General features: G+C 39.4%; 1 protein-coding gene across 22 annotated transcripts in view; it reads left to right on the top strand.

The window, feature by feature from the left end:
• DLG2 (discs large MAGUK scaffold protein 2) overlaps window positions 1-24,162 on the top strand; it is a 2,470,643-nt gene that overhangs the window by 1,743,367 nt on the left and 703,114 nt on the right. For all 22 annotated transcript variants that reach the window (XM_069070968.1, XM_069070969.1, XM_069070964.1 and 19 more), the window contains 2 exons: window positions 11,752-11,888; window positions 23,934-24,078. In XM_069070968.1, coding sequence (XP_068927069.1) covers window positions 11,752-11,888; window positions 23,934-24,078 — 282 coding nt within the window. The remainder of the gene's footprint in view (window positions 1-11,751; window positions 11,889-23,933; window positions 24,079-24,162) is intronic.

The raw sequence follows: 24,162 nt of genomic DNA, 5'->3' as shown, positions 1-24,162 counted from the left end.
GATTTTATCCCAACCAGTCTTCCACTCACTAATTGTATATCTTGGCTAAATCAATTCATCTCTTATGGCCCTCAATTTATTATTATTTTTTTTTAGAGCAACTTACTCAAGGTTACAAGGCCAGTTATTTCTGGGTGTGGTGCTAAGTATCTGAGCCTGGATTCAATCCCAGGTCATCCCGACTCTAGGGCTGGTGTTCTTACTTGCTGAGCCACCTGGCCGCCCCTAAGCAATTGGGGTTAAGTAACTTGCTCAAGGTTACACCGCCAGTTGTTTCTGGGTGTGGTACTAAGTACCAGAGCCTAGATTTGATCCCAGGTCATCCCAACTCTGGGGCCAGTGCTCTCACTCACCAAGCCACCTGGCTGCCCCATCCCTCAATTTCTTGATCTTCCATACTGTGTTTCCCCGATAATAAGACACTGTCTTATTATTTTTTTTGGACAGAAAAACACCAGAGGGCTTATTTTCAGGGGAGGGCTTATTTTAATGAACATTGACAGCAATTTTAATAAACAGGTAAATGTGAACAAAAAAATGTACCTTTATTCAATAATGATCATGTCATCTTCTTCAACAACATTGTCATAAGTGTCCATACCCTGAATTCCGTCCTTGATGTCTTGCGCCACCATTTCCTTCAGAAGAAGTGGACCCAATCTGTCATGTCCAGCAATATAGCTCTCTTTAAATGAATATGTCTTGTCCAGGTAACCTGCTCATAGTGCCTTGGCGACACAGCTGTCAGTAATTTTATCCCATGACTTCTTCACCCAAGTCACGACTTCTTGCAGACAGGGCTTCACAAAGTTTCCACACTGATTTCTTTCCATTCTATTTTCAATGTAGTCATTGACTTCCATGCGCAAATGGTCCTTGAATGGCTTGTTTATTGCAATATCAAGGGTCTGGAGATAAGCAGTCATTCCTGCAGGAATCATTACTTGATCTATTCTTCTCTCTGCAAGGAAGTTCTTCATTTCTTTAGCGCGGTGAGTGCTGGCTGAATCCCAGACTATCAGACCTCTTTGGTTACCTCGCATAACAAGTGGCAGCATTAAATCAACCCACTTCTTATAACGGGTTGTGTACACCAGGCTTTTTCGGTTTCAAGAACGTAAATGCCAGATACACGTTCAATCTTATCTTTCTTGCCCTTACTGATGATTAGAGGTGTGGCTTTCTTTTCATCCAAACGAATTGCCAAAACACAGGTGACCCGTGCACTTTCATAGCCAGTGGTGGGAATGTAGATTGACGTTGCACCCCTGTGATGAATTGTTGTTTGAGATCCTTGTCCCATAAACACTGCAGTTTCATCCATAGCAATCATATTGCAGGTTTGGTACTTGGAAATGTCGATCCTATCAATAAAGGACTTGAATGCAAGTGCACGTTTAATAACTTCAGCATCTTCCGGCTTAAACAGTGTTGTTGATCTTCTTAGGGACAGTTCATACCGTTGAAGGAAACCGTCCAACCAGTGTTGGGATGCTTTGAATCCTTCTGAGACCATTTCAAACTCTGGTGCCATTGAAAGGGCAAATGCTTGAATATCAGCCCTGTGCACAACCAAGGCCTTTGCTCTCCTGTCAGCAATCTATTCACCAATGAGGATCTCCAAGTCAGGATATAAGGGCTGCCGACCTGATCCAGACCTGCGTTTTTTCCCTTTTCCCTCATCCACCTGTTGATTGAGGTTGTTACGGTATAATCTGCTCTCCATTTTCTGACCATTCGAAGATCCAAAAGTTTTTCTTTACAGAAAACTGCAAGATTCTTGCCATGTGACTCCTCTACAATTGCTTTCTTATACTCAACAGTATAGCTCTTCCTTTTAGTACTCATGTCTGGGGGTCAAAACAGACAGAATAATAAAATTATGACCATCAGTCCTTCTTTTCACTCCATCATGCCCCCTGAGTTCTTCTTTTTTCCTCCTTCATGCCCTTTTTATCCTCCATCATGCCCCCTCACTACCGCTTACATACCGGGTTTTTATGTTGTCCTGCCTTAGCTCTCCTCCGTGGCACTGCTCCCAATGGCGCCAGCAAGCAAATCACTGAGGAAGAACAGGATGACTCGCTCACTGCTGCAGCTCTGATTGGATGCAGCTCGGAGCGCGGCGTGCGTTTCCGGGGGGGGGGTGAGGGAGGATGAAAGGGGGGGGGGGGAGGGGGATGGTGCATACAGAGGGTAGCGTAATGTAGCGTGTAGCGCAGGGGATCACCTTCACTACAGTAGCAATCTCAATAGGGCTTATTTTCGGGGGAGGGCTTATTTTAGAGGAATCTTACACAGTAAGGGGAGGGCTTATTTTCGGGATAGGTCTTATTATTGGGGAAACACGGTATGAAAGGGTTAGGTTTGGTAATCTCTAGGGTTCCTTTCTGGGACAGTAGCCTGTGACTTTGTGACTGTATTTTTCCTCTGATGGAGAGAAAGGTCACGAAGTACATAAATGTTTATTTTGGCAAATCTCAGCTCATTTGCCTTCGGAGTATTCTAACTGACATACCTTCTCCTCCATTGGACTCCAGTCATCACCTCCATTTCCTTGATAACAGGAAATTATTTTGACTTTCTTTGTAATTGCAGTCCTTAACACAGCAACAGACACAAAGCCAGCAATTAGTAATTTCTTATTAACTGACTAGGCAGATTCAGTAGATATATTGATTTCTATAATTTTGTTAAATTTATCTGGAATTTGTCTGATCTATTTAGCTTATTTGCTTAGATCTTGGCCTTTTTGTTTGTTTTTCTTTTTTTTCACCAAGAACAGAGCACCAGAGATTCATTATACTTACCTTCCCCAGAACCACACAATATCTAAAGCCAGCAAGAAATGGAAGAAATAATGAAAATAGAAACAATTCAAATTTGTATTGTTTTATTGGATTGAATATTTTATCAGTTGGGTATGATTTATTAAGTGCCTGGGTGTGTCAGTCACTGTGCTGATCACTGGGGGTTAAAGAAAGGCAAAAACAAACAAACAAACCCCTCAAAGTCCTCATTCTCAAAGGGCTCATAGCCTAAAGGAGTTACTACAATAAGGAATCACTGGGAATAGCTTTAAATAAAAAAAGATGAACTCTTAGCAGAGGCCCAAGGGAAACAAACAGGCAGAAAGGAGGAGGGAAAGAAGCTTTCTAGGCTAGAGGAGCAGCCATTGTGCCTGGTATAAGAATAAGGAGCATCCCCCCATCAAATGTGGGGGTTGGGCCAAATTATATCTATGGTATTTCCCATAGAAAATGCTCAGAGGTGTGGCTAGGTGGCACAGTGAATAGAGCACCAGCCCTGGAGTCAGGAGGACCTGAGTTCAAATCTGGCCTCTGACACTTAACATTTATTAGCCATGTAACCTTGGGCAAGTCACTTAACCCCAACTGCCCTGCCCTACCCCCTCTGAAAAGCAAAAAAAAAAAAAATGCTCAGTCAGGAGATGAAGTGTTGTATGTGAAGGACAGAGAGGAGGCTAGGGTTGCTGGATTGCACACAAGGGACATAAGATGTAAAAAGATTGGAAAGGTAGAAGGGGCCTAGTTATAAAATACCTTCAGATTAGAGGATTCAAAATTTGATCCTGGAGGTAACAGGAAGCCACTGGATTTTATTGAATGGGGAGCAACGTGGTCAGATCTGGGCTTTAGGAAAATCAATCTGACAAGGGAGTGGAAGATGGATTAGCATGGGTAGAGACTTGAGGCAGGCCAACACACCAGCAGACTAGTGCAATAATCTAGGCAAGAAGTGCCACACCAAAGTGCTGTCAGTGTCAGGAAAGAAGGGGACATGTGTGAGATGTTAGAAAGGTAGAAATTACAGGACTTGTATTAAAAGGTTTCAATTAAATGCTAAAGCAAGGATTAAAAATTCATTTGTCGGTGCCTACTTTCTTCATAGTTCCCATCTGAGAATTAATAACAGCAAACCCAGTAATCATAGCTGACATTTAAACAGCCTTTTAAGGTTTTCAAAGTTCTTTATAGACATGATCTCATCTGACCCTCCCAACATCCCAGTGAGGCAAACTTAGATAGTCTCTTGGATCTGGAATCTCATTGGTGGATTTTTCCTCTGCTCCTCATTTTAGGCAAGTCTTGTCTGTGTCTTTCCATAAATACTCCATAGAGTACTTATCCAATGCATTGAAGGCCTTCTTTTGCACCTTCAACTATCTTTAGAATAACAGTGTCATTCTAGATCTTTCTGTCTGTGTTCTCTCACTCTTACTACATGATCAGCCCACCTCCTTTTCTAAATATATATGCATTTTATGTCATCCTGTATCCTGATTGGTGAATACACATTTTACAGAATTTTTGTCAACCAAATGACTCCAAAGTTGTTAGTAGAAAAGTGGAAAGGGAGACAGATTTAGAGTCAGAGGACTTAGTTCCACTCTTACTTAAGAGGCTTTTCCTGGTCCCCTCCAGTGCTAATGCCTTTCTTCTCAGATTACCTCCTAGCTTCTTGTGTCCCCTGTTAGAATGAGAGCTCACCGAGGGTAGGGACTATTTTTTGACCTTTTCATATTCCCAGAGTTTAAGCGCTGTGCCTGGAATATCATAAATGCTTAACAAATATTTGGCGGTTGATCGATTGGGTACAGTGCTTGACTTGGATTAAGGAGGGCCTGAATGCAAATCCCACTTCTTATATTTACTACCTGTGTGACCATGGGCATCACTTTTTTAGCCGTCATATCTAACCAATGTATGCCTGTAGTCCCTACCGAGGTGGTACAGGGTACAGATTGCCAGGCCTGGAATCAAGAAAATTCATCTTCGTTAGTTCAAATCTGGCCTCAGACATGTATTAGCTGTGTGACAGTGGGCAAATCACTTAATCCTGTTTGCCTCAGTTTCTCATCTGTAAAATGAGCTGGAGATGAAAATAGCAAATCACTGCAGGATCTTTGCCAAGAAAACCCCCAAATGGTGTCGTGAAGAGTCAGACATGACTGAGCAGCAATATCAACAACAAAAAAAGTCCCTCCCAGCATTGTTGTGAGACACAAATGGGATAATGCATAGAAGGTCGAACAGATTAAGGTGAAGGCTTCATCACAATGAGAGTTCTATGAATACCGGAATGCAGCCGTCAGATCTGAAGTCTCCTAATCAGAAGAGCTACACTCTTCCCGAAAGCTTCTTCTTATGTCATCATATCCCAGGGCCTATGGCAGATGCAGCAGGGATCTAGAGACAAATAAGAAATAGTTCAACCGAAATATACCCCAAGACTGAGTACTCTGGGGACTGGGGCCACCAACCTGCACTTAGGGGCAGTGAGGGAGCTTGAACTAGAATGTTAGGCTGATTGACCTCAAGCTGGAAAAGATCCTCCTCAGGGGCCACCATCATTTTACATGTGAGGGAACTGAGACCCAGGGAGTTTAAGTGACTTGCCTGAGATTCACAGCTAGTACCCTTCAGAGATAGGATTTGAATCTGTAGCCTCCAATTTAAGATTGCCAGTGGCCTTTCTGCCATACCACATTACTGATTTCTTAGGCTTATTTCAGCTGTTCCTTTTGTGAGTCTATCACACACACACACACCACAAACACATGCATACACACATGTAATTATGATATATTTTAGAATAGGAATTAATCAAAATTTTTCTCTTATTTTATTTTTTCCCAATTACATGTAAAAATTTTATAACAATTTTTAAATTTTTGAATTCCAAATTCTCTTCCCTCCCCTCTCCTTGAAAAGACAAGCAATTTTATATGAATTATATATGCACAGTCATGCAAAACATATTTTCATATTAGCCATGTTGCAAAAGAAAACAAACAAAAAGGTAAGAAAAATAAGTATTTTTTTAAAAGTATACTTTGATCTACATTCAGATTTTATCAGTTCTTTCTCTGGAAGTGAATAGCATTTTTCATCATGAGTCCTTGATAATTGCTTTTAGATTATGATTGCATTGCTGATAATAGCTCAACTATTCTCAGTTGATCATAGTACAGTATTGCTGTTACTGTATATAATGTTCTCCTGGAAATACTCACTTCACTTTGAAACAGTTTAGTATAAGTCTTCCAGGTTTTTCTGAAAGCATCCTACTTGCCAGATGGATCAGAATTTAAGAGCTGGCAGAGACCTCAGTAGCCATTTAGTCTAATCTTTACACCAGTCTAACATACCTAACAAGTGGTCATCCAGTCTCTGCTTGAAGAACACAAAAGAGATGGAACTTACTACCTCTTGAAGAAGCCGTTTTGTAATGTACATAAGGGATTCACACAAAATGCCCTGAGACTTCAAGGGAGTGATGGAGTTCTTTCTGGCTGGGCAAATCAGGGAAGGTTATATTAGGAAGAGGTGCTGAATGACCTAAATTCTGAAGTAAAGGGAGTATCTCAACTGATAAAAAAGAGACAGGAAAACATCCCGGGTTTTGTGAATGGTGTGAACAAAGATGTGGAGTCTGGGATGCTGAATTAGAGAATGGAACTCACCCCATAGTCACAAGGTGTAGGCAGTATAATTTTATCATTGGCTGCTCAGTTTCTCATAGCCACTTAATAGGTTTATAACACATGAACACCTGTTCTTAGCCATTGAATTTTATCTGTGGTGCAAATGATGCTCTGAAAAGGCTTTGAAATGGTAGTACTTTTCTTCATTGGTCCATACACTGTTAAACAACAGACTAAAAAAATGCTGACTTTGTGTCTTAAAAGAAGAATATTGTCCGTCCACTAGGAAGATATTTGAATCCAGTCTGCTTTTTCTTATATAGACAATTGTTGTACATGGTATTTGGGGGAGAGGGGTTAAGTATAAACTCACTGACTTCAGTTGGGTGGCTATCTTTGTGCCTGCTGGTATCTGTGATGATAACGGTGTCAGCAGTACAATCTCAGACTTCAAATGTCAACCAGATAATTATTTCCCATGGTAGCCTTGGCCTTGTTAAGAGGGATGATTTGGTCCCTCAGTCTTTCTGTAAATTATTCTGCTGGTGATATTTATTTGGAGCTCCAAGTACATAGATCTGAGTCTCTAGGGTTTGTGTTGTGTGTGTATGTGTGTGTGTGTGTATGTGTGTGTGCCCAGACAGCCATGTTTGTATTGAATTTTTTTAAACATCTTTTTCATTGCTAAGAATAACCTCTGGGCATTCACAAACAGAAATTTGGTCCCAGTGTGTGAATGAATGGCCTTGGGGAAAACACAGTAATGGAATATACCTCCTCCTTTCAACAGACAGGATGAGGCTTCCTCCAAAAAAAATGGTGCTTGATTATCAAAGTCTGTCACTAATATTAGGGTTTTTTTTTTACTTTAACTTCATTACAAGGAGACATTTGGTTCCAGGGATTGAGAAAGGGAGTGGAATTTACAGAAGTGATTATAGTGTAAAAAACAAAAGGCAGTTAAAAAAGTGAAATAAGTGAAAAGAAATAAAAGCATTAAAGAATTTCCATTTTGTATATGAAAAATTAAACTGTGTTAATAATACACTGGGATACCTAACTCATAGAAGTCTTTGATGGACATTCATAATGTTAAAAGTAAAACCAGTTTAATGAAACCTTCTGATTATTTCTATAGTGAACTTGCCTGGAGAAGGACATATCTCTCTCTCTCCTTGATCATCTTCATCTAGATAAACTCATTCTTTAAATATGGCATAGTCATCAATCCAGTCATTGCTGTGACAGCAACATATAAATACAAAGAATAATTACTCGCTTCCGTAGGAAATGAGACAGCACTTATTTTAATTGTCCTAGCATTCTAAATTCATTTTGCATTTCTTATTAACAACAGCAATAATAATTAATTCATTCAAAATTCATAGGATTTCTAATATAATTCCAGAGATGTTTTATTGCGATTTATCACCCCAATCATCTATCCATTAAGTAATCATTTATGTTATTTTGACAGCCTATATTGCTACCCAGTAGAAGTAATTTAGTTCATAGAGTCCAAGTAAATATTGAACAAATATTCTTTGTTGCTATAGTAATATATATTAAAATGACCATCGTTATTGGCTCCCCATATCACCAGTGTCAGGAACCTGCCTAGTTGGCCATACTTGGCAGTCTAAGAATTAGCAGTGGAAACCCAGTACTTTCTGATTGTTTGAGGCAGCATGTCACAGTAGTTAGACTGCTGGACCTGGGTTCGAATCCCACATCTTTACTGGCTGTGTGTTTATGGGCAAATCACTTAACTTTCCTGAGCCTCAGTTTACTCATATATCGAAAAGGAATAATAATCCTTGTAGTACCTACCTCGTATGGTTATTGTAAGGTCCAAATAAGATATTGTATGCAAAGGACTTTTCAAACTTTATAAAAAAGTCAATATTATATGAAGGTTAGTTATCATCACTACCATCATCGTTGCTGGACCAGGTATGGGGAGAAAGATAATAATTCTCCTTTCCCTCATATTGCTTTAGTCAGAATTATTTGTTGTTTAGTAGTTTCAGTCACGTCCAACTCTTCATGAACACTTTTGGGGTTTTCTTGAGATACTGGAATGGTTTGTTATTTCCTTTTCCCTCTCATTTCACAAATGAGGAAACTGAGGTAAAAAAGGTATAATTGATTTACCTATGGTCACACAACTAGTAAGTGTCTGACGCTGTATTTGAACTCAGGTCTTATTGACTCCAGGTCCAGTGCTCTATCTACTGTACCACCTAGATATCAGGTCATAATGGTGAGCCCCAGTGAGTCCTCTATTGTATCAAAGAGGTTGTGCAAGTCTGAACTTATGTACTTAGTTAACCATTGACTTTCTAATTACATTCAGTTTCACATAGAGAAGGGTTGTCCATGATCTCCAGCCCACATGGGGAGCAGGAATGGAGACTCTAGAATGTTTCCTGATCACACTGGAAGTTGCAAAAGAGTATAATTATAAGTTTGTGAGGGATCTTTTGTCCTTTTCCCATCTCTACCTCAGCTTCTGTCTACCTTCCCCGCCTTCTCTCTCTCTCTCTCTCTCTCTCTCTCTCTCTCTCTCTCTCTCTCTCCCTCCCCTCCTACCCCTACCTTTTCCCCCTTCTTCTTTTCCCTCTCTCTCCTTCCCTCCCTCCCTCTCTCTCCTCTCTCTTCTCTCCCTATCTCTGTCACTCTTCTTTTCTCTCTCTTTATGTTTCTGTCTCTCTATCCCTCCTTCTCCCTTCCCCCCAGTGGGCACAGGAGCATTCCTGGACTCTTCCGCTCTTCCCCATTTATTGACTGAGGATATTTACCAGCTGGTAGTCTTTTCCATCCTTTCCAAGAGATATTTGTGAGTCTTGGTAGTTTTAGGGTTACAGTTCAGGATTACATTCACAACTTTCAACAACTACAGACCTAGTGAAGAATGTGAACACTTATACAGAGGTGAGAAAGCCTGGAACACGTTTGAGCAATGGTATCTTCATAGAAATTATTCTGAGGGGTCTGTTAGTTCCTATTTCATTCTTTCTACCACTTCTTGTCTGGCCAGAGATCACCAGACAGCCTGACTGATAACCCTGTCAGCTTCTGACCAACTTCTGAACCATGCCAAGGTCAAACAGTGAGTCAGTGTTTGAGGTGGAGAGGTGGGATGTGAGGGCTGGTCTTCTTGACTCCAGCCCCGGGCTATATCCAGCTGCCTCACAACAGGTGTCATGAACAGAAAGCCAAGACTTTGATCTGGACACAGAGTCCCACATGACCCTTTATTTTAGATCTTTAACTCTGTAAAAGTTGAATCATTAAGGCCTTCAAAAAATACGAGGCCTGTCCTGTGATTTTATTGGAATAGGAAACTCAAGCCTGAAAAGTACCTCCAGCCACATATTTCAGAGAATTGCCTGGGATGCTTTATTTATAGAGATGATGCCAGAGGAGTTTGGATCACAGAGGCTGTCAATCAATCAGCACTTAACAAGACCCTAACTTGAACTTGGGTCTTTCTAGCTGCAAGGTCAGTCCCCTATAGACTTAGCTTTGCTGACTCTCCAGGGCCTTATTAATCAATTAGAATGCAAATAAGTTTTTATCACTAATATGGTCTTACATATCATTCAGATAAGCAGTCAAGCTTCTTGCTTGAGATAATTACCAAATGTTAGAGTGATTGTGAAATAAAATGAAAATATTCATGACAAATATGGTGCTCAATTTGGCTTTTTTGGAAAACAGAAAAAAATACTATTTGAATGCTGTCATTCATGTGCTTTTAAATTAAGTTAAAATCATTCCTTTAACTTAAAGCTTATCATAGCTTTTTTGGGTATGGAATGATTATTTTCTATCTATAATTTGGTAAAATTATACTTTTACAGTTACTTCTAAAATGATACTTAAAATTTTATACTTTGTTTTGACTTCAGAATAAAATGCAAAAGCAGGAAGACTTGTTTGAAATGTTTTCACATCTGTCTGTGATATTAGGAAAATAGTCAATTCTATAATTCAAAATCTTACTCCCCTCTGCTTCTTTTCTCTCCCTTCTCTTCCTGTTTCTTTCTTTTCTCAGCCTTCTTTTCTCCTTCTCTTCTTCTTTTCTTAGTTTCATTTTGTATGTGGGAAGTAGCCATCAAATGTCCATTGAGCTTCTTACTTAGCTAAGTACAGTAACTATAAAGAATAACAAGAAGGAAACAGAAATAGAGATACATGACAATGTGACTTTAGAGGGGGAAAAATCTGAAGGACCCGTATTTCTTTTTCTTACTCTCTTTGAAATACAATTGACGGAATGAATGAAAATAATTTATTACATGCCAAACATTGTCCTGTGCTGAAGATGATAGTCCTTGCCTTCAGTAAATTTACATTCTAATGAGAGGAGATAAAAAATATAGAAGAATGATGAAGAGGGAGGGGAGTATTTTGCTTATGAAAGTTAGAGAAATGGTGAGTGGAGAATGGGGAGGGGGAATTGACACATCCTTTCCAGAGACAATGAAAGAGTTGATTTGATTGTGGTTACAGAACTGAAATGAAGGATGAGTACTCAGGAAACACGAGAGAACAAGAAAGCTAGTGAGAATATGGCTGGAACTGGGCCTACACTGAGTAACTGACTAAGGTAGCCATCAATCAGACCACTGGGGTCCCAGAAGGGAGTTCTGGTTTCTGGTCAGATAGCAAAAAATATTATTGTTTCTTAAATGTTTTACCTACCCAGACAAATGGTCAGAGGCTTTGGAACATTTCCTCTCCTTCATGCTCTTCATTCAGGAATGTCTAAGATGATAGATGTTCTTTCTCTTTCAAAATAAGCCTACATTTCCCACATTTTAACTTTGTTGAAACATAAAAATAATGATTGTTCATAGTTAATTTGTATGTGAAGAGAACTATATTGATTCACTTCCAGCAAGATCATCCTTGAATTCTTTTCCAAATAAAGGTGATAGATTTATGCAGTTCAACTGTAGCCTTTTGCCTAATCCTGCTTTGGACCAATATGAAAGACTTGGGAAATGATTAGTTGAAGTTAGGGATATAGACTGTGGCCAGAGAATATAGCAAAGTTAATTGGCTCATACAGGATTGAACTTGTGACCTTTGTCTCATTAGGAGTAGCCATCACAAATCCTCAACTATTTGAAGTAAAGGAAGAGGGGGAAAGAGTCTAGTAGAATGTCCATTATTGGAAAAATACTATAATGGATGTGCAGCCATTTCAGAAAACTGTCAAAGAATTACATTGTTTTTATTAAATAAACAGTACATAAAAGGTCTCTTTTTCTTCTGTCCTTTTTCTTCCATAGGTCTAGGCTTCAGTATCGCAGGAGGTGTGGGCAATCAACACATCCCTGGAGACAACAGTATTTATGTTACTAAAATTATAGATGGAGGCGCAGCACAGAAAGATGGACGTTTGCAAGTAGGAGACAGACTACTAATGGTGAGCATGACTAAAAGCAGGCATTTATATACCTAGGAAATCCTGTCTTTGCAGATTGTCCATATTTGGAACTATGCGGATTAAAAGAGCCAAGAATAGTGGGGTGGAGCATGGCAAGCCTATTTTGGACAGTTGGATAATGTAAGAAGACAACATGATGATTTGTAAAGAGCAGTCATATAGCTTGACTTTAAACATTACCTCCGATACTTCCTACCTGTGAGACCTTGAACAAGTCCCTTAACTCCCCTAGCCTCAATTCCTTCATCTGTCAAAAGAACAGATTTGGAAGGGGGTGGCCAAGTGGCTCAGCGAGTAAGAGCATGGCGCCCGTGTCAGGATGACCTGGAGATCGAATCTGGGCTCTGATACTTAGCACCCACCCAGAAACACCTGGCAGTGTAACCTTGAGCAAGTTACTTAACCCCAATTGCTTTAAAAACAACAACAAAAAAAAGAACAGATTTGTCTAGATCTGGCCTCTAAGGACCAATACATCTTTATCTTTATAATTCCATTAAGTTGTCTGACTTTTAGTATTTAAAAAAAATTTGAAGCCAAAGTTACCATTGTTCTTATTGCATAGGATTCAAACTTTATGTTGATGTTTCACTGTATGAATAATAGAGTCCAAAGAAGAGAGGCTTTTCTTAAACTTTAAATTTTAGCAAATATTTTCACCCTGTGAGTTAAGTAACCTAACCACCTATGATGTTGGCTATACATATATTGTTGTGCCCATTTTATAACTAAGGAAATTAAGGCTCAGAGAAAGAAAGTGATTTGCTAAAGGTCATACAATTAGGAAGTGACAAAACCAGAATCCAAACTCACCTCGATGCACTGTTTCTACCATACCACACTGATTCTTACTTCTGACTGGGGAGATTAGAGAGAGATATAGAGGGAGTCATATTTGGGCATTTGACATCAAAGAATGGGAAGGATTTCAAATAGTTTGAAAATGGAGGAAGGACAGAAGTGCCAGACCTGCTGAATGATGTGAGCAAAAATGTGGGGGTAGGAAAGCATGGGAAAAGCATGTTTGGGTAGTGGAATTACTCTTCACATCTACATCATCCCCTGACCTTTAGAATTGAAAGATACCTTGTAGGTCTTATATTACAACTCTCTACCTGAGTTCCTTGGTATGATGGGGGAGGTAATGAATGTACAACTATAATGATGGGGAATTCAAAGCTTTCAAATACAGCCCATCCCATTGTTGGATAACTCTGACAGGAAGCTCATTCTGGAAGTTGACTTCTATTATCTTAGAACCTTCACCAATTGATCCAAAAGGAATAAATCTCTCCCACACAAAAGGGGGAAGGGGGATAAATATTTATGTAGCATTCCCTATGTGTCAGTCACTATGTATTGTGATTTATAGATATTATTTTATCCTCACAACAACCTGGGAGGTAGATACTATTATTATTGCAATTTTACAGTTGAAGAAACTAAGGCAAAGAGACTTAATAAGGGACACAGCTAGTAAACGTTTGAGGCTAGATTTGAACTCAGATATTCCTAACTTCAGGCTCAGAACTCTACTCCTCTGCCTCCTAGCTGCCTCTCACCCTTCACAATAAAAATTATGTCCCTCTCTCCCAAGTGTCTTCTTCCTCTGGGTAAACATCCCTAATTTCTCCAACCATGTATATGATATACAGTTATTTCAAGCCTCATTTGAATTTCCATGGGGAAAATTAAATTTCCCATATGTGACACAAAGGCAAAACACTCATGTAAATATCTTTCATTTGGACTCTTGTATATCATCAGAAAAAAAAATGAATGCCTGATTCTCTGTCCCTGAGAGACAAGAGTATAATAAAAAGATAATGTGCATAATATAGAAAAAGGTCATGGCCTCAAATCTTGGTTCTGACACATAACAGCCATGTGACTGAGGACACATCATTTAATCACCTAATGCCTCAGTTTCCTCACTTGCAAAATGGTGCTAAAGATATTCTCACCATCGATTTCACAAGGACATTATAATGAATAAGCTTTGTAAATCACACAATGATATATAAATGTGAGTTGCTGTTATTACCATTGTGATTATCTGTGAGCATTGCAGTCGATGCCCCAAATAGTGACCTTTTCCCTTCCTGTTCTTATTGCTCCATCAGACTATACCTCCACCACTACACACACACACACACACACACACACACACACACACACACACAAGCGCGCGCACACGCACACACGCACACACTATCTTGTCTAGAATTTTTTTCATAAGCCTTGGCCCAATGGAGACTTCAGCTCTCCTGGCACCATTATTAGAGTGTTGTGTCCCATCTAGAGGCAGCCACGTTGTTCAGTGGATAGACTGCTGTGCCTAGAATTAGGAAGACTTGAATTCAAATCTAGCCTCAGATACTTCCTAGTTGTGTAACCTGGACCAAGTCACTTAATCTGTCTGCCTCTGTTTTCTCAACTGTAAAATGGGACTCAATAACACTTCCCTTCCAGAATTGTTGTGGGGGACAATTCAATTCAATAAACATTTATTAAGTACCTACTATGTGCCAAGGATTGTGCTAAGCACAGGGTAGAGAAAGAGGAAGAGCAATCAGAGCTTGGCAATGTTCCCACAGAATCAAAACCAAACAGAACTGCTGATGAAAAATTGAGAGTTACAAGGAAAGTTCTTAGCCTTCGAAGGGAAGACTTTGAGGGGAGAGGCAACCGAGGGAGTTAAGGAGATAAAGAACTGCACTAAATAAATAATATTTGTAAAGCTTTTAAAATGCTCAGCACACAGTAAATGATGAATAAATCCCCACCACCACCTTTGTATTTGCCCATGTGTGTGTGCCTTTCACCTATTTTTACCTACCAGAGTTCCTTGGAAAGCCCCTGGTGGTTTCTCCTGATGCTTCCCCCTCTCCTTAATCCCTGGGATTGTTTGTGAATACATTAACAGAAGGCATTTTCAGACCTTGACAAGTCACTCTCCCTCTCCAGGTCATGGCTTCCTCATTTATAAAATAAGTGAGTTGAACTAGGACTTCCCTGAGGTGCCTTTTAGCTCAGTACCCTCTGACCTCTTATGATGGCATTTGAAGCCCTCCTGCTCTCTATATTATATTCCTGCTAGCAGCTCCTCTACACTGTTCTCTACCTGTTACAAATGCAGTATCATGCTAAGTGTTGTGGGCTGACTTTTTATGGTTCTATTTAAAATTCTGGCTTGATTTGCACATTTTAAAATAACAACAATAATAATAAAGCCACTGTAAATCTGTCAAAAATGTTTCCTGGCTCCATGCTAACAGCTCACCCCCTTTTACAATTTTTCTTGACATTCATTGTCAAGGTAACTTTTTCCCCCAGAATAACTAAGACATAATCCTTAAATGTCTTAAATTTAAAACATGGTATAAAAAAATGCACCTGGAACAGGAACAGATCGCTTGTCTTATGTAAGAGGGGGAAAAAATAGCCCTGCCCTCCGGGTAGGTGCCAAGCTTGGAAGATCAGGCAAGGTTTGAAAAGGAATGATTCAGTGCATATTGTGTGAGGGAAAAATAAATGACTAGAAGCTTCTGAAAGACAGATTGCTGGAAACAAAAGGAAGATGAGTTCTCTTTCTTCAAAGCACAAAACACATTATGTTTTTTCTCTTGCTATATCCCATCCTCATATTTCCCTTCCCCTTCCCTTCAAGCAAAGAAGTATAGGCTATTCAGCTTCTTTGAATCACCAGCTGAGTTCATCTAAATAATTTTTTTTGGGGGGGGAGTGCAGTTGGGGTTAAGTGACTTGCCCAAGATCACCCAGCTAGTTTCCTCATCTTTCCCTTCCCTAATTTTTGTGTTGTGTCTGAGGCCAGATTTGAACTCAGGTCCTCCTGACTCCAGGGCTGGTGCTCTATTCACTGCACCACCTAGCCACCCCCTAAATTATTCTTTTTCTAAACCTATTTACCCTGCTCCTATGCTTTAAACCCTCAGTGATTTCACACTACTTTGGGTATTCCTTGGGCAGTGATCCTGAACCCAGCATGCCTTAGCAGACACATTCTGAGTGGCTCACTTTAGTCCAGTACAACTCCTACCTCTCACCTGTCCTTCTGGTGATGAGCCTCCATGTGCTTGACTCTGACCATGCTGTCTGTGTGGTCCTGGACAAGTCACTTTCATAAGTAAAATGGGGATAATAATAGCACCTATCTCATAGAATCAAGATGTAAAAGCATTGTAAAATGCTTTGCAGACTTTAAAGTGGCATTAAATGTTACCATCATTTGTACAGAAAATACTAGATTTGAGGTTAAAGGACCTTGGTTCTGATTTTGGCTCTGTCAGCTAGCCAGATAAGTGACCATAGAAAAATCACCCAACTCCTTAAAGTCTCACTTTTCTCCCATGTAAAATTATAGCAGCTGATTTTTATAAAGAGCTTTAAAAGTTTGCAAAATGTTTCAACTATCTCCTCACAAGAAGCCTATGAAGAGGGTACTGCATGCTCAGATTATGAGATTAAATGCTTTTTCTTCAGTCAACTACCTATTAAATACCTGAGGGAAGCAATGAACTCAACATTTCTCCTTGTCCAACATTCTCTCCACTAAAGCAGGATGCCACTCCTGCCAATAGAGGTAGGGATGGCATGTGGCGGAAGGATGAGGCATGTTCTGTTTGGTCCCAGGAGACAGAACAAGAAGCAATGAGCGAGAGCTGCCAAGAGACAAATTCAAGATTAATAAAATCAACTAATTAATCAAGAAGTATTGAGAAAGTAACTGCTCTGTCAGGAGCTGTGCATGGTGCTGGGGATAAAAACACAAAGAACAAAACAATCCTTATTCTCAAGGAGTTTACATTCTTAATGACACAGATAATGAGTATACAGTGTATCACAAAAGTCTTAGTGCAGTTTTAAGCTATTAAAGCTTAAAAGTCTGTATAGACATAAATATTGGGTGAATAAATATAGTCTACAAATAAAAGGAAGCAATTTCCTAATAACAAGAGGTATCCAGAAGTAGAATGGGCTGCCTCTAAGAAACACTTCTCCTTCATTGGAGGACTTCAGGGCAAGGGTGGGAAAATGCTTATTGGGTATGCTTTAAAAACAATTCTCAAGGGGATAGGAGTATGGGTTGCCATCCAACTCTGAAATTCTGTGATGACTCAAGGTCCCTGAATCTATGATGTTATGAAATGCCATGGGGAGAACAACCTAAGATGCATATGTGTTCTAGAAATTTCCTACACTGATAAAACCACAAATAAACATGTTAATGCAAGTTTTCTATTTTTATTGATAAGGTCAAAAAGTTTTAATTCAACAAACATTAAGCTCATTCCTAGTCTCAAGGAACCTGTATTCTAACAGAGGACAAAATAACTGTGTGTGAGTGTGTATACATACAAATATATATTATTTTTTATAAGCATATATTCTATTAAAAGCATATATGTTTATTCTGTGTATACAAATGTATATACATACTCTTTCTGTGCATATATGTACATGAGTATATATGTATGTATAGATAGATAATAAATATATGCATTATATATAGTGAATAAGTACAATTATAAGAAAACACTTCCTAAAATTTAGAACTGTCCAGAAGTGGAGTGGGTTTTATCAGGCATACTCCTGGGCACTCCAGATACAAAGATACAATATAAAGTTGTCCCTGATATTTTATGGGGCCTGGGAGTTTCTCAAATTGAAGTTGAGGCCCCCTTTCCAGCCCACTTCCTACTCCCTAATGCATTTTCTGGTCGGCCTCCAAGCCTGATATCGTTGACTGCATATTCATCTTCCCATATCCATCATCTGCTTATTTTGTTGCTTGTGGCAAGTACTTCCATTCGTTTCCCACCACCACCGCCCTCCTCCATACCACTCTGTACCTCTGTTCTATTGTGTTCATTCGCCAGGCACTAGTTTAAACTCCTACACACCCTAATTTATCCCGAGTTGGCCAGCACATTCCCCTGGCACCTTCTTGTTCATCTGGAGTTTGCCCTACTCCCCCGAGCGCACAGTGGCATTTCATCTTCCCTCTGAGTCATGTCACCAACAGCTTTCTTTGTGCTCTGTTCTCTTTTCTAATATGAGGAGACCACCATCCAGTGCATGTGATATGCCCACCATACAACACCTCCCTCAGAGTCTCAGGATTGCTTTCTAAAGTGGAGAAATGACTGCTTGGCCCTCACCATCTATCACAGATAGTGCCAAACCAAATCGGACATAATACAGCATTCATCCTAGAAAGAGCACTGTATTTGGTCAGATGAATGGGGATTTGATGTGGGTTTAAGTTCTAGTTCTACCCTCCATTGCTCCTCAAGAAACTAATTTTGTCTCTGTAGGCCTCACTTTCTTCATTTGTAAAATGAGGGGGTCTAACTAGATTTTCTCTATGAATTATGGGAAGAACACTAGATTGAGAATGAAATCTGCTTAGACACTAAATTGCTGTATTACCTTGGCCAAGTCCCCCCCCATCTCTAGGTTTTAGTCACCTCTTCTGTAAAATGAGAAAGTGCTGAAATGTTCCATAAAGACCCCTCTGAGCTCAAACATTCTTATGGTCCTTGATTCAGGGGAAGTAACAATCACAAGAGTCATCAGCCAATCAGCTGCTCCCTCTCTTCAGACAATCAGCACCAGCTGTAGCCCCATTGTCTTGAGAGTTCATAGAATAATACACACACATAATTAACCCAAACAGACCCACTTTTGTGAAATACAATTTGAAGACTTCAGCACAAAAGAAGACTTCTTGGGAGAGCTCCCATACTATTCTAGAGCTTTCAAAAGACCACATATAAGCCTCATCAGCGGTATCCTAATTAAACTCAACAGCTCACAGATGTTCCCAGGAAATGCACACTGAAGATTTTCACCAAGGAATATACTTTCTGGAAAATAAAACAAGTTGGTGGACATCACCACAAAAGCATATCTCAGTCAGGGTTTTTTTTTTAATGTTTCTACAAAGCCACTAGCCATCTCTGACCAAAACTAGTCAAATTACGGAATGTTTGAATCACTCAGTGAAAAACATAAGTCTTCCTTGAATTGTTTTTTTTTTCACAATTTCAAAAGTATTACCTTCCCATACTTTTAATCACAATAATGAATAATACATTCATAGTCATTTTCTCCTAACTGCCCTGTAAGTACTGTCATAAGTACTGTCACCCCACTTTGGTCTATGAAGAAGAAACCATGGGTCAGAATGGTTAAGTGACTTCCCAAAATTGCCTCAATGGCAAATGAAAGAGCTGAGCCAATCCAACTCACTAGACTCCAAGTTCAGCACTCATCATCCCACCTCCTATTTTGGTCTCCCTGCTTCAGTATCTCCCCTCTGCAGTTCATCTTGCATACAGCTGCCAAAACAACTTGCCTAAAGCCTAGCTCTGACTCTGACTCTCCTACTCCACAAATGCAAATGACCAGCTTCCTATTGCACTAAGGATCAAATAAATATAAGCTCTGCCATTTGGCTTTACTAATCTCTTCATGACCTGACCCCTTATAGACTTATCATTCATTATTCCCCTCCACAAATTCTGAGATCAGTCAAACTAGCCTTTTTTTAAGCATCTTTTACATATAACATTGCCTCTCCTGTCCCTTTGTCATTGCACAGGCTGTCTCCTAGGCCTGGAAAAGCACACCCTACTTACTCATCATTACATCCTAGAATTCCTTTTTTCCCTTCAATACTCAATTCAAGCATTGCTTCTACATGAAGCCTTTCTTAATTCCTCTTAAGTGAGATAATATTGTAAAATGCTTAGTACCTTTTCTGACATGTAGTAGGCATTTAATAAATGCTTATTCCCTACCCTCTCCTCTCCACCTCCCCCCCAAAAATTAATTTGTATTTATTATGTTATTATATGTAGACTGATATATGTGTATGTCATCTTCTTCGGTAGATTGTAAACTCCTTGAGGGCAGGGACCATTTCACTTTCATCTGTATCTCTAATGCCTAGCACAGTTTCTGATACATAATTTGTGATTAACAAATCTATGTCCATTGGTTGATCTCTACTGTTGAAGTCTTAACAGTTTGTCAAGACTCAGCTAAAATGCCACCTTTCACCAAGCTTCCCTGATCTCCACAGTCACTGCCCTCTTTCACCTTGAACAACACCTAGTTTAAGTTCCCTTATAGGATGCACTTTTAACATATAAAAGCTAATTGCTAGCATCTATATTACACTTTAAGATTTGCAAAGCCCTTTACATGTGTTATCTCACTGGATCCTCAAAATAATTCTGTGATGTGAGCGCCATTATCATACCCATGCAACTGGTGAGGAAACTAAGATGGAGAGAAGCTAATTAACTTACCTGACTTTTCACAGCTAGTGAGTATTTAAGGCAAAATTTGAACATGGGTTTTCCTGGCTCCAGGTGCAGCACTCTATTTGCTGAGCTCCATGGTTGTATTATAGTTGCTTGTCTGTCCAATTTTCTTACTAGGTTATAAGCTCCCTGTGAGCAGGTGTTATACCTTATTTCTTACTTTAGTATCTCAGTGCACAGGATTCGGTATACAGCAGACACTTTATGGATGTTGACTGAATCGACATTGAATTCCCATTCTTCTTTCATCCCTTCTATTTTCTCACCTGTCCTGTCCTCATGCACTTTTCTAACTTTTCCAATTCAGTGAAGCAAGTGTCAAATTCCTAATGGTTTTCAGGATGATGAAACTAGGGATCTTATCCTGCCCATCTGAAAGACAGCAAAGGGTAGAGTTTAATTAAACTGTACACATCTCTGTAATTTGCTGACAGTTTCATGAATGGCATGCTTCCCTCCCTCTCCTGGCATTGGGGATGAGATGATAAAACATTGCTAAGAACCAACTGAAGTTAGGACTGCTTTTCATTCAGTCCTGCTAGTTATTTGGCAGTGGGGTTCTTTTCCATTCACCTGTCAATCCACTCAGTGAAGGCAAGAAGGCTTTTCTCTCTCTCTTGCACTTCCTCTGCTGCTACTTCTGAATACTGTGGTGGCAATATTTGGAGCCACCTCTGGCGATGCCTTTCAGAGCAAACACCCTTTCCATTTGCTTCCATTCTTTTTTAAGCAACCCTGAGATGAGAAGGCTTAAAGGGAACCTAATAGGTGCCTTCAAGCATTTAAAGGACTGCCATGGGGAAGAGGGGAATAGGTTGGGAAAACAAAAACTTTATAAAGTGCCTACTATTCACAGAGCATTGTGCTAGGAAATGAGGAAAAATTAAAGTTTAGATAATCATAGCCAATTTTCTAAAAGGAACTTATTTCTTAAATTAATTTATCTTTTGTTCACAACATTCCATTCCACAAGCTTTTGAGTTTTAAATTTTCTCCCCTTTCCCAAGATGTCATGCAGTCTGATATAGGCTCTATGTATACATTCATATTAAATATATTTCCACATTAGTTATGTTATAAAGAATAATTATAACCAATGGAATGAACCATAATAAAGAAGAAACAAAACAAAACAAAAAGAGAGAGAGCAAATAGTATGCTTCGATCTGCATTCAGACTTCATAATTCTTTCTCTGGATGTGAATAGCATTTTCCATCATGAGCCTTAAAAGGAATTTATAAAAAATTGTTTCATGGGGTGGCTAGGTGGCGCAGTGAGTAAAGCACTGGCCCCAGAGTCAGGAGAACTCAGGTTCAGTTCCGGCCTCAGACACTTAACACACAGACACACACACACACACACACACACACACACACACTCACACACACGCATATACACAGAACTAGCCGTGTAACCTTGGGCAAATCACTTAACCCCATTGCCCTCCAAAAGGCAAAAAAAAACAACACAAAAATTATTTCATAAGAGCTTCACAACAACTCAGTGAGGTAGGTCAACAATTCAGAGAATCATAAGATCATCAATTTGGAGATTGGAGAGTAAAGGGCACTGAGTCCAATTCAGTCATTTTAACAGATAAGGAAACTGAGGCCTAGGGAGGGTTAGGAATTTGCATAGCTACTAAAGACCAGAAATGAATTTTTTTTTTGCTTTTTTGGAGGGCAATTGGGGGTAAGTGACTTGTCCAAAGTCACATGGCTAGTAAGTGTGTCAAGTATTTGAGGATGGATTTGAACTCAAGTCCTCCTGACTCTACCTAGCCTCCCCAAGAAGTGAATTTTTACTCAAGTTTTGCTGATTCCAAGTCTACCATGCTCTTCTCTATGCCAAGTGGTCCAATATCTGCCCTCATAGAGCTTTTAGTCAAATAATGAACTAAGAAACAAGCAGAGACAACTAAAATATGCACTGGTGCAAAGAACAATGCATTTCACATTCAAAGGGATAGGTGCTTCATCGTCTCCATCTCAGGTGGAAGGAGTGATGGTGTTAGAAGCCAAGGACCCGAGTTCATCTCCCATTTCTGACACTACCTTTGTGGCCTTGGATAAGTCATTTAATGTCTATGGACATCGGTTTTTTATCTGTAAAATGAGGGAGATGTCCTCTGAGGTCCCTTCTAGTTCTAGAACTAGAACCCATGATCTTGATGAAGTGGAGGAAAATATCATATCACTAAATTTGATTGAGGAAGATCAGGAGAACTTTGTGGAGAAGCCAACATTTTGAGTTGTAATTTAAATCATCAGCAGAAATTCAGTCAGTGATGAGAAGGAGGAACAAAATTTTGGGCCTAGTGACCTACAGGGAAAAAAGAGGCATGAGAAATCAGGGTAATTCAAGATAAGAAGCCAGTCTAATTTGATTAGAGCATGAAATCAATTCTATATTGATTAGTCAGTACCATGAACTCATCTCTTCTCTTCTAATTACTGTTTTCATGCTTCCGAAATCTGTGTCATCTGTTTCAGGTCACACTCATAAGCATCTTCTGAGGCTGTTTTGCTTAACTAGAATACTGCATTCAGTGGCTTTTTTTTTCAATGAATAAAAATATACTTTCTATCCCTCCTACCATCAAGGAAGATATTTGTAAAGTGCTTAACATAGTGCCTGGAACATAATAGGCACTAAATAAATGCTTATTCCATTCTATTTGCATCTCCTTCCTCCCCTACATCAAAAAAGTAAGGTGAGCAAAACATATGAAGAAACACTACAATATTGAAGAATATTTCATGTACAATTTATCTAAAAGTTGGGAAATCAGCCACCATTTATATGACAAATAGGAAAAACAAATTCCCCCACTGGCCATCTCTGAAAATTTGCATATACATATTGTAGCAGCAAGCACCCCAAGGGTCCTTAGGGTTTGCTGCCACCACAGGTTCTTGGGTCTGCTTTGATAAAGGAAAGCAACTCAAAATGAGTTAACAAGCTTATTTTAATCAGTCAGACATATATCATTTACCTTGTTCAGGGGAAAAAGGTCATCACCCCAAACTTCAAAGTATACAGGCAGAATTATCAAGACAGAAACAGATCAAGTAGACAGCTTTCCAAACTGTCCAGCCATTACATCCATACCCAATCAACATCTGGGTTTCAACATTTGGGTTTTTCAAAGCCGGGGTGCTCTGGACAACGGCTTCCCAAAATCCACATCAAATCACAGAACACTTCTCAAAGTGAGCCCCCAAAACAAAGCTACACATCAGGGCTTATATAGCCTTCTCCTGGCTCAGAGAATGTAACAACCTTATTGACTCACTGGCCAATCAAGAAGTATCTACTGAAAAACGAGCCTCCCACCACAGGCTCCAGGTGCACTTTAGCCTAAGGGCAGGGAAGATCTTCAAAATTTACATTCCCATTACACATATACATACATGTTTTAGTGTAGATGATAGATAGATAGATAGATAGATAGATAGATAGATAGATAGATAGATAGATAGATAGATAGATAGATAGATAGACAGACAGATAATATTTTGTCATTGCCCCTCTGGAAACAAAATTGTTCATTGGATTAATTAGAGTTCTTAAGTCTTTCCGAGTTGTCTTTGGTATTGTTATTATATAAATTGTTTTGCTCAGAGTGACCCTGATTTTACTGAGGGTTTTTTTTTTCTTTTCTTCAAGGTAAATAACTACAGTCTAGAAGAAGTAACACATGAAGAAGCTGTAGCGATATTGAAGAACACTTCAGATGTAGTTTATCTAAAAGTTGGCAAACCAACCACCATTTATATGACAGACCCTTATGGCCCACCTGATATTACTCACTGTAAGTACCATCCTCCCAACAATGGTCACTCCACCATCTTCCTACCTTGCCAAATTGGAATGGTGCAAAACCTTAACCACCCTA

The sequence above is a fragment of the Petaurus breviceps genome, unplaced genomic scaffold, assembly GCF_028583685.1.
Source record: "Petaurus breviceps papuanus isolate PSGF00001 unplaced genomic scaffold, PetGlider_PUasm1.0 90823, whole genome shotgun sequence".
NCBI lineage: Eukaryota > Metazoa > Chordata > Mammalia > Diprotodontia > Petauridae > Petaurus > Petaurus breviceps.
The sequence above is the reverse complement of the archived record's forward strand: the minus strand, read 5'-3'. Positions and strand labels throughout refer to the sequence as shown.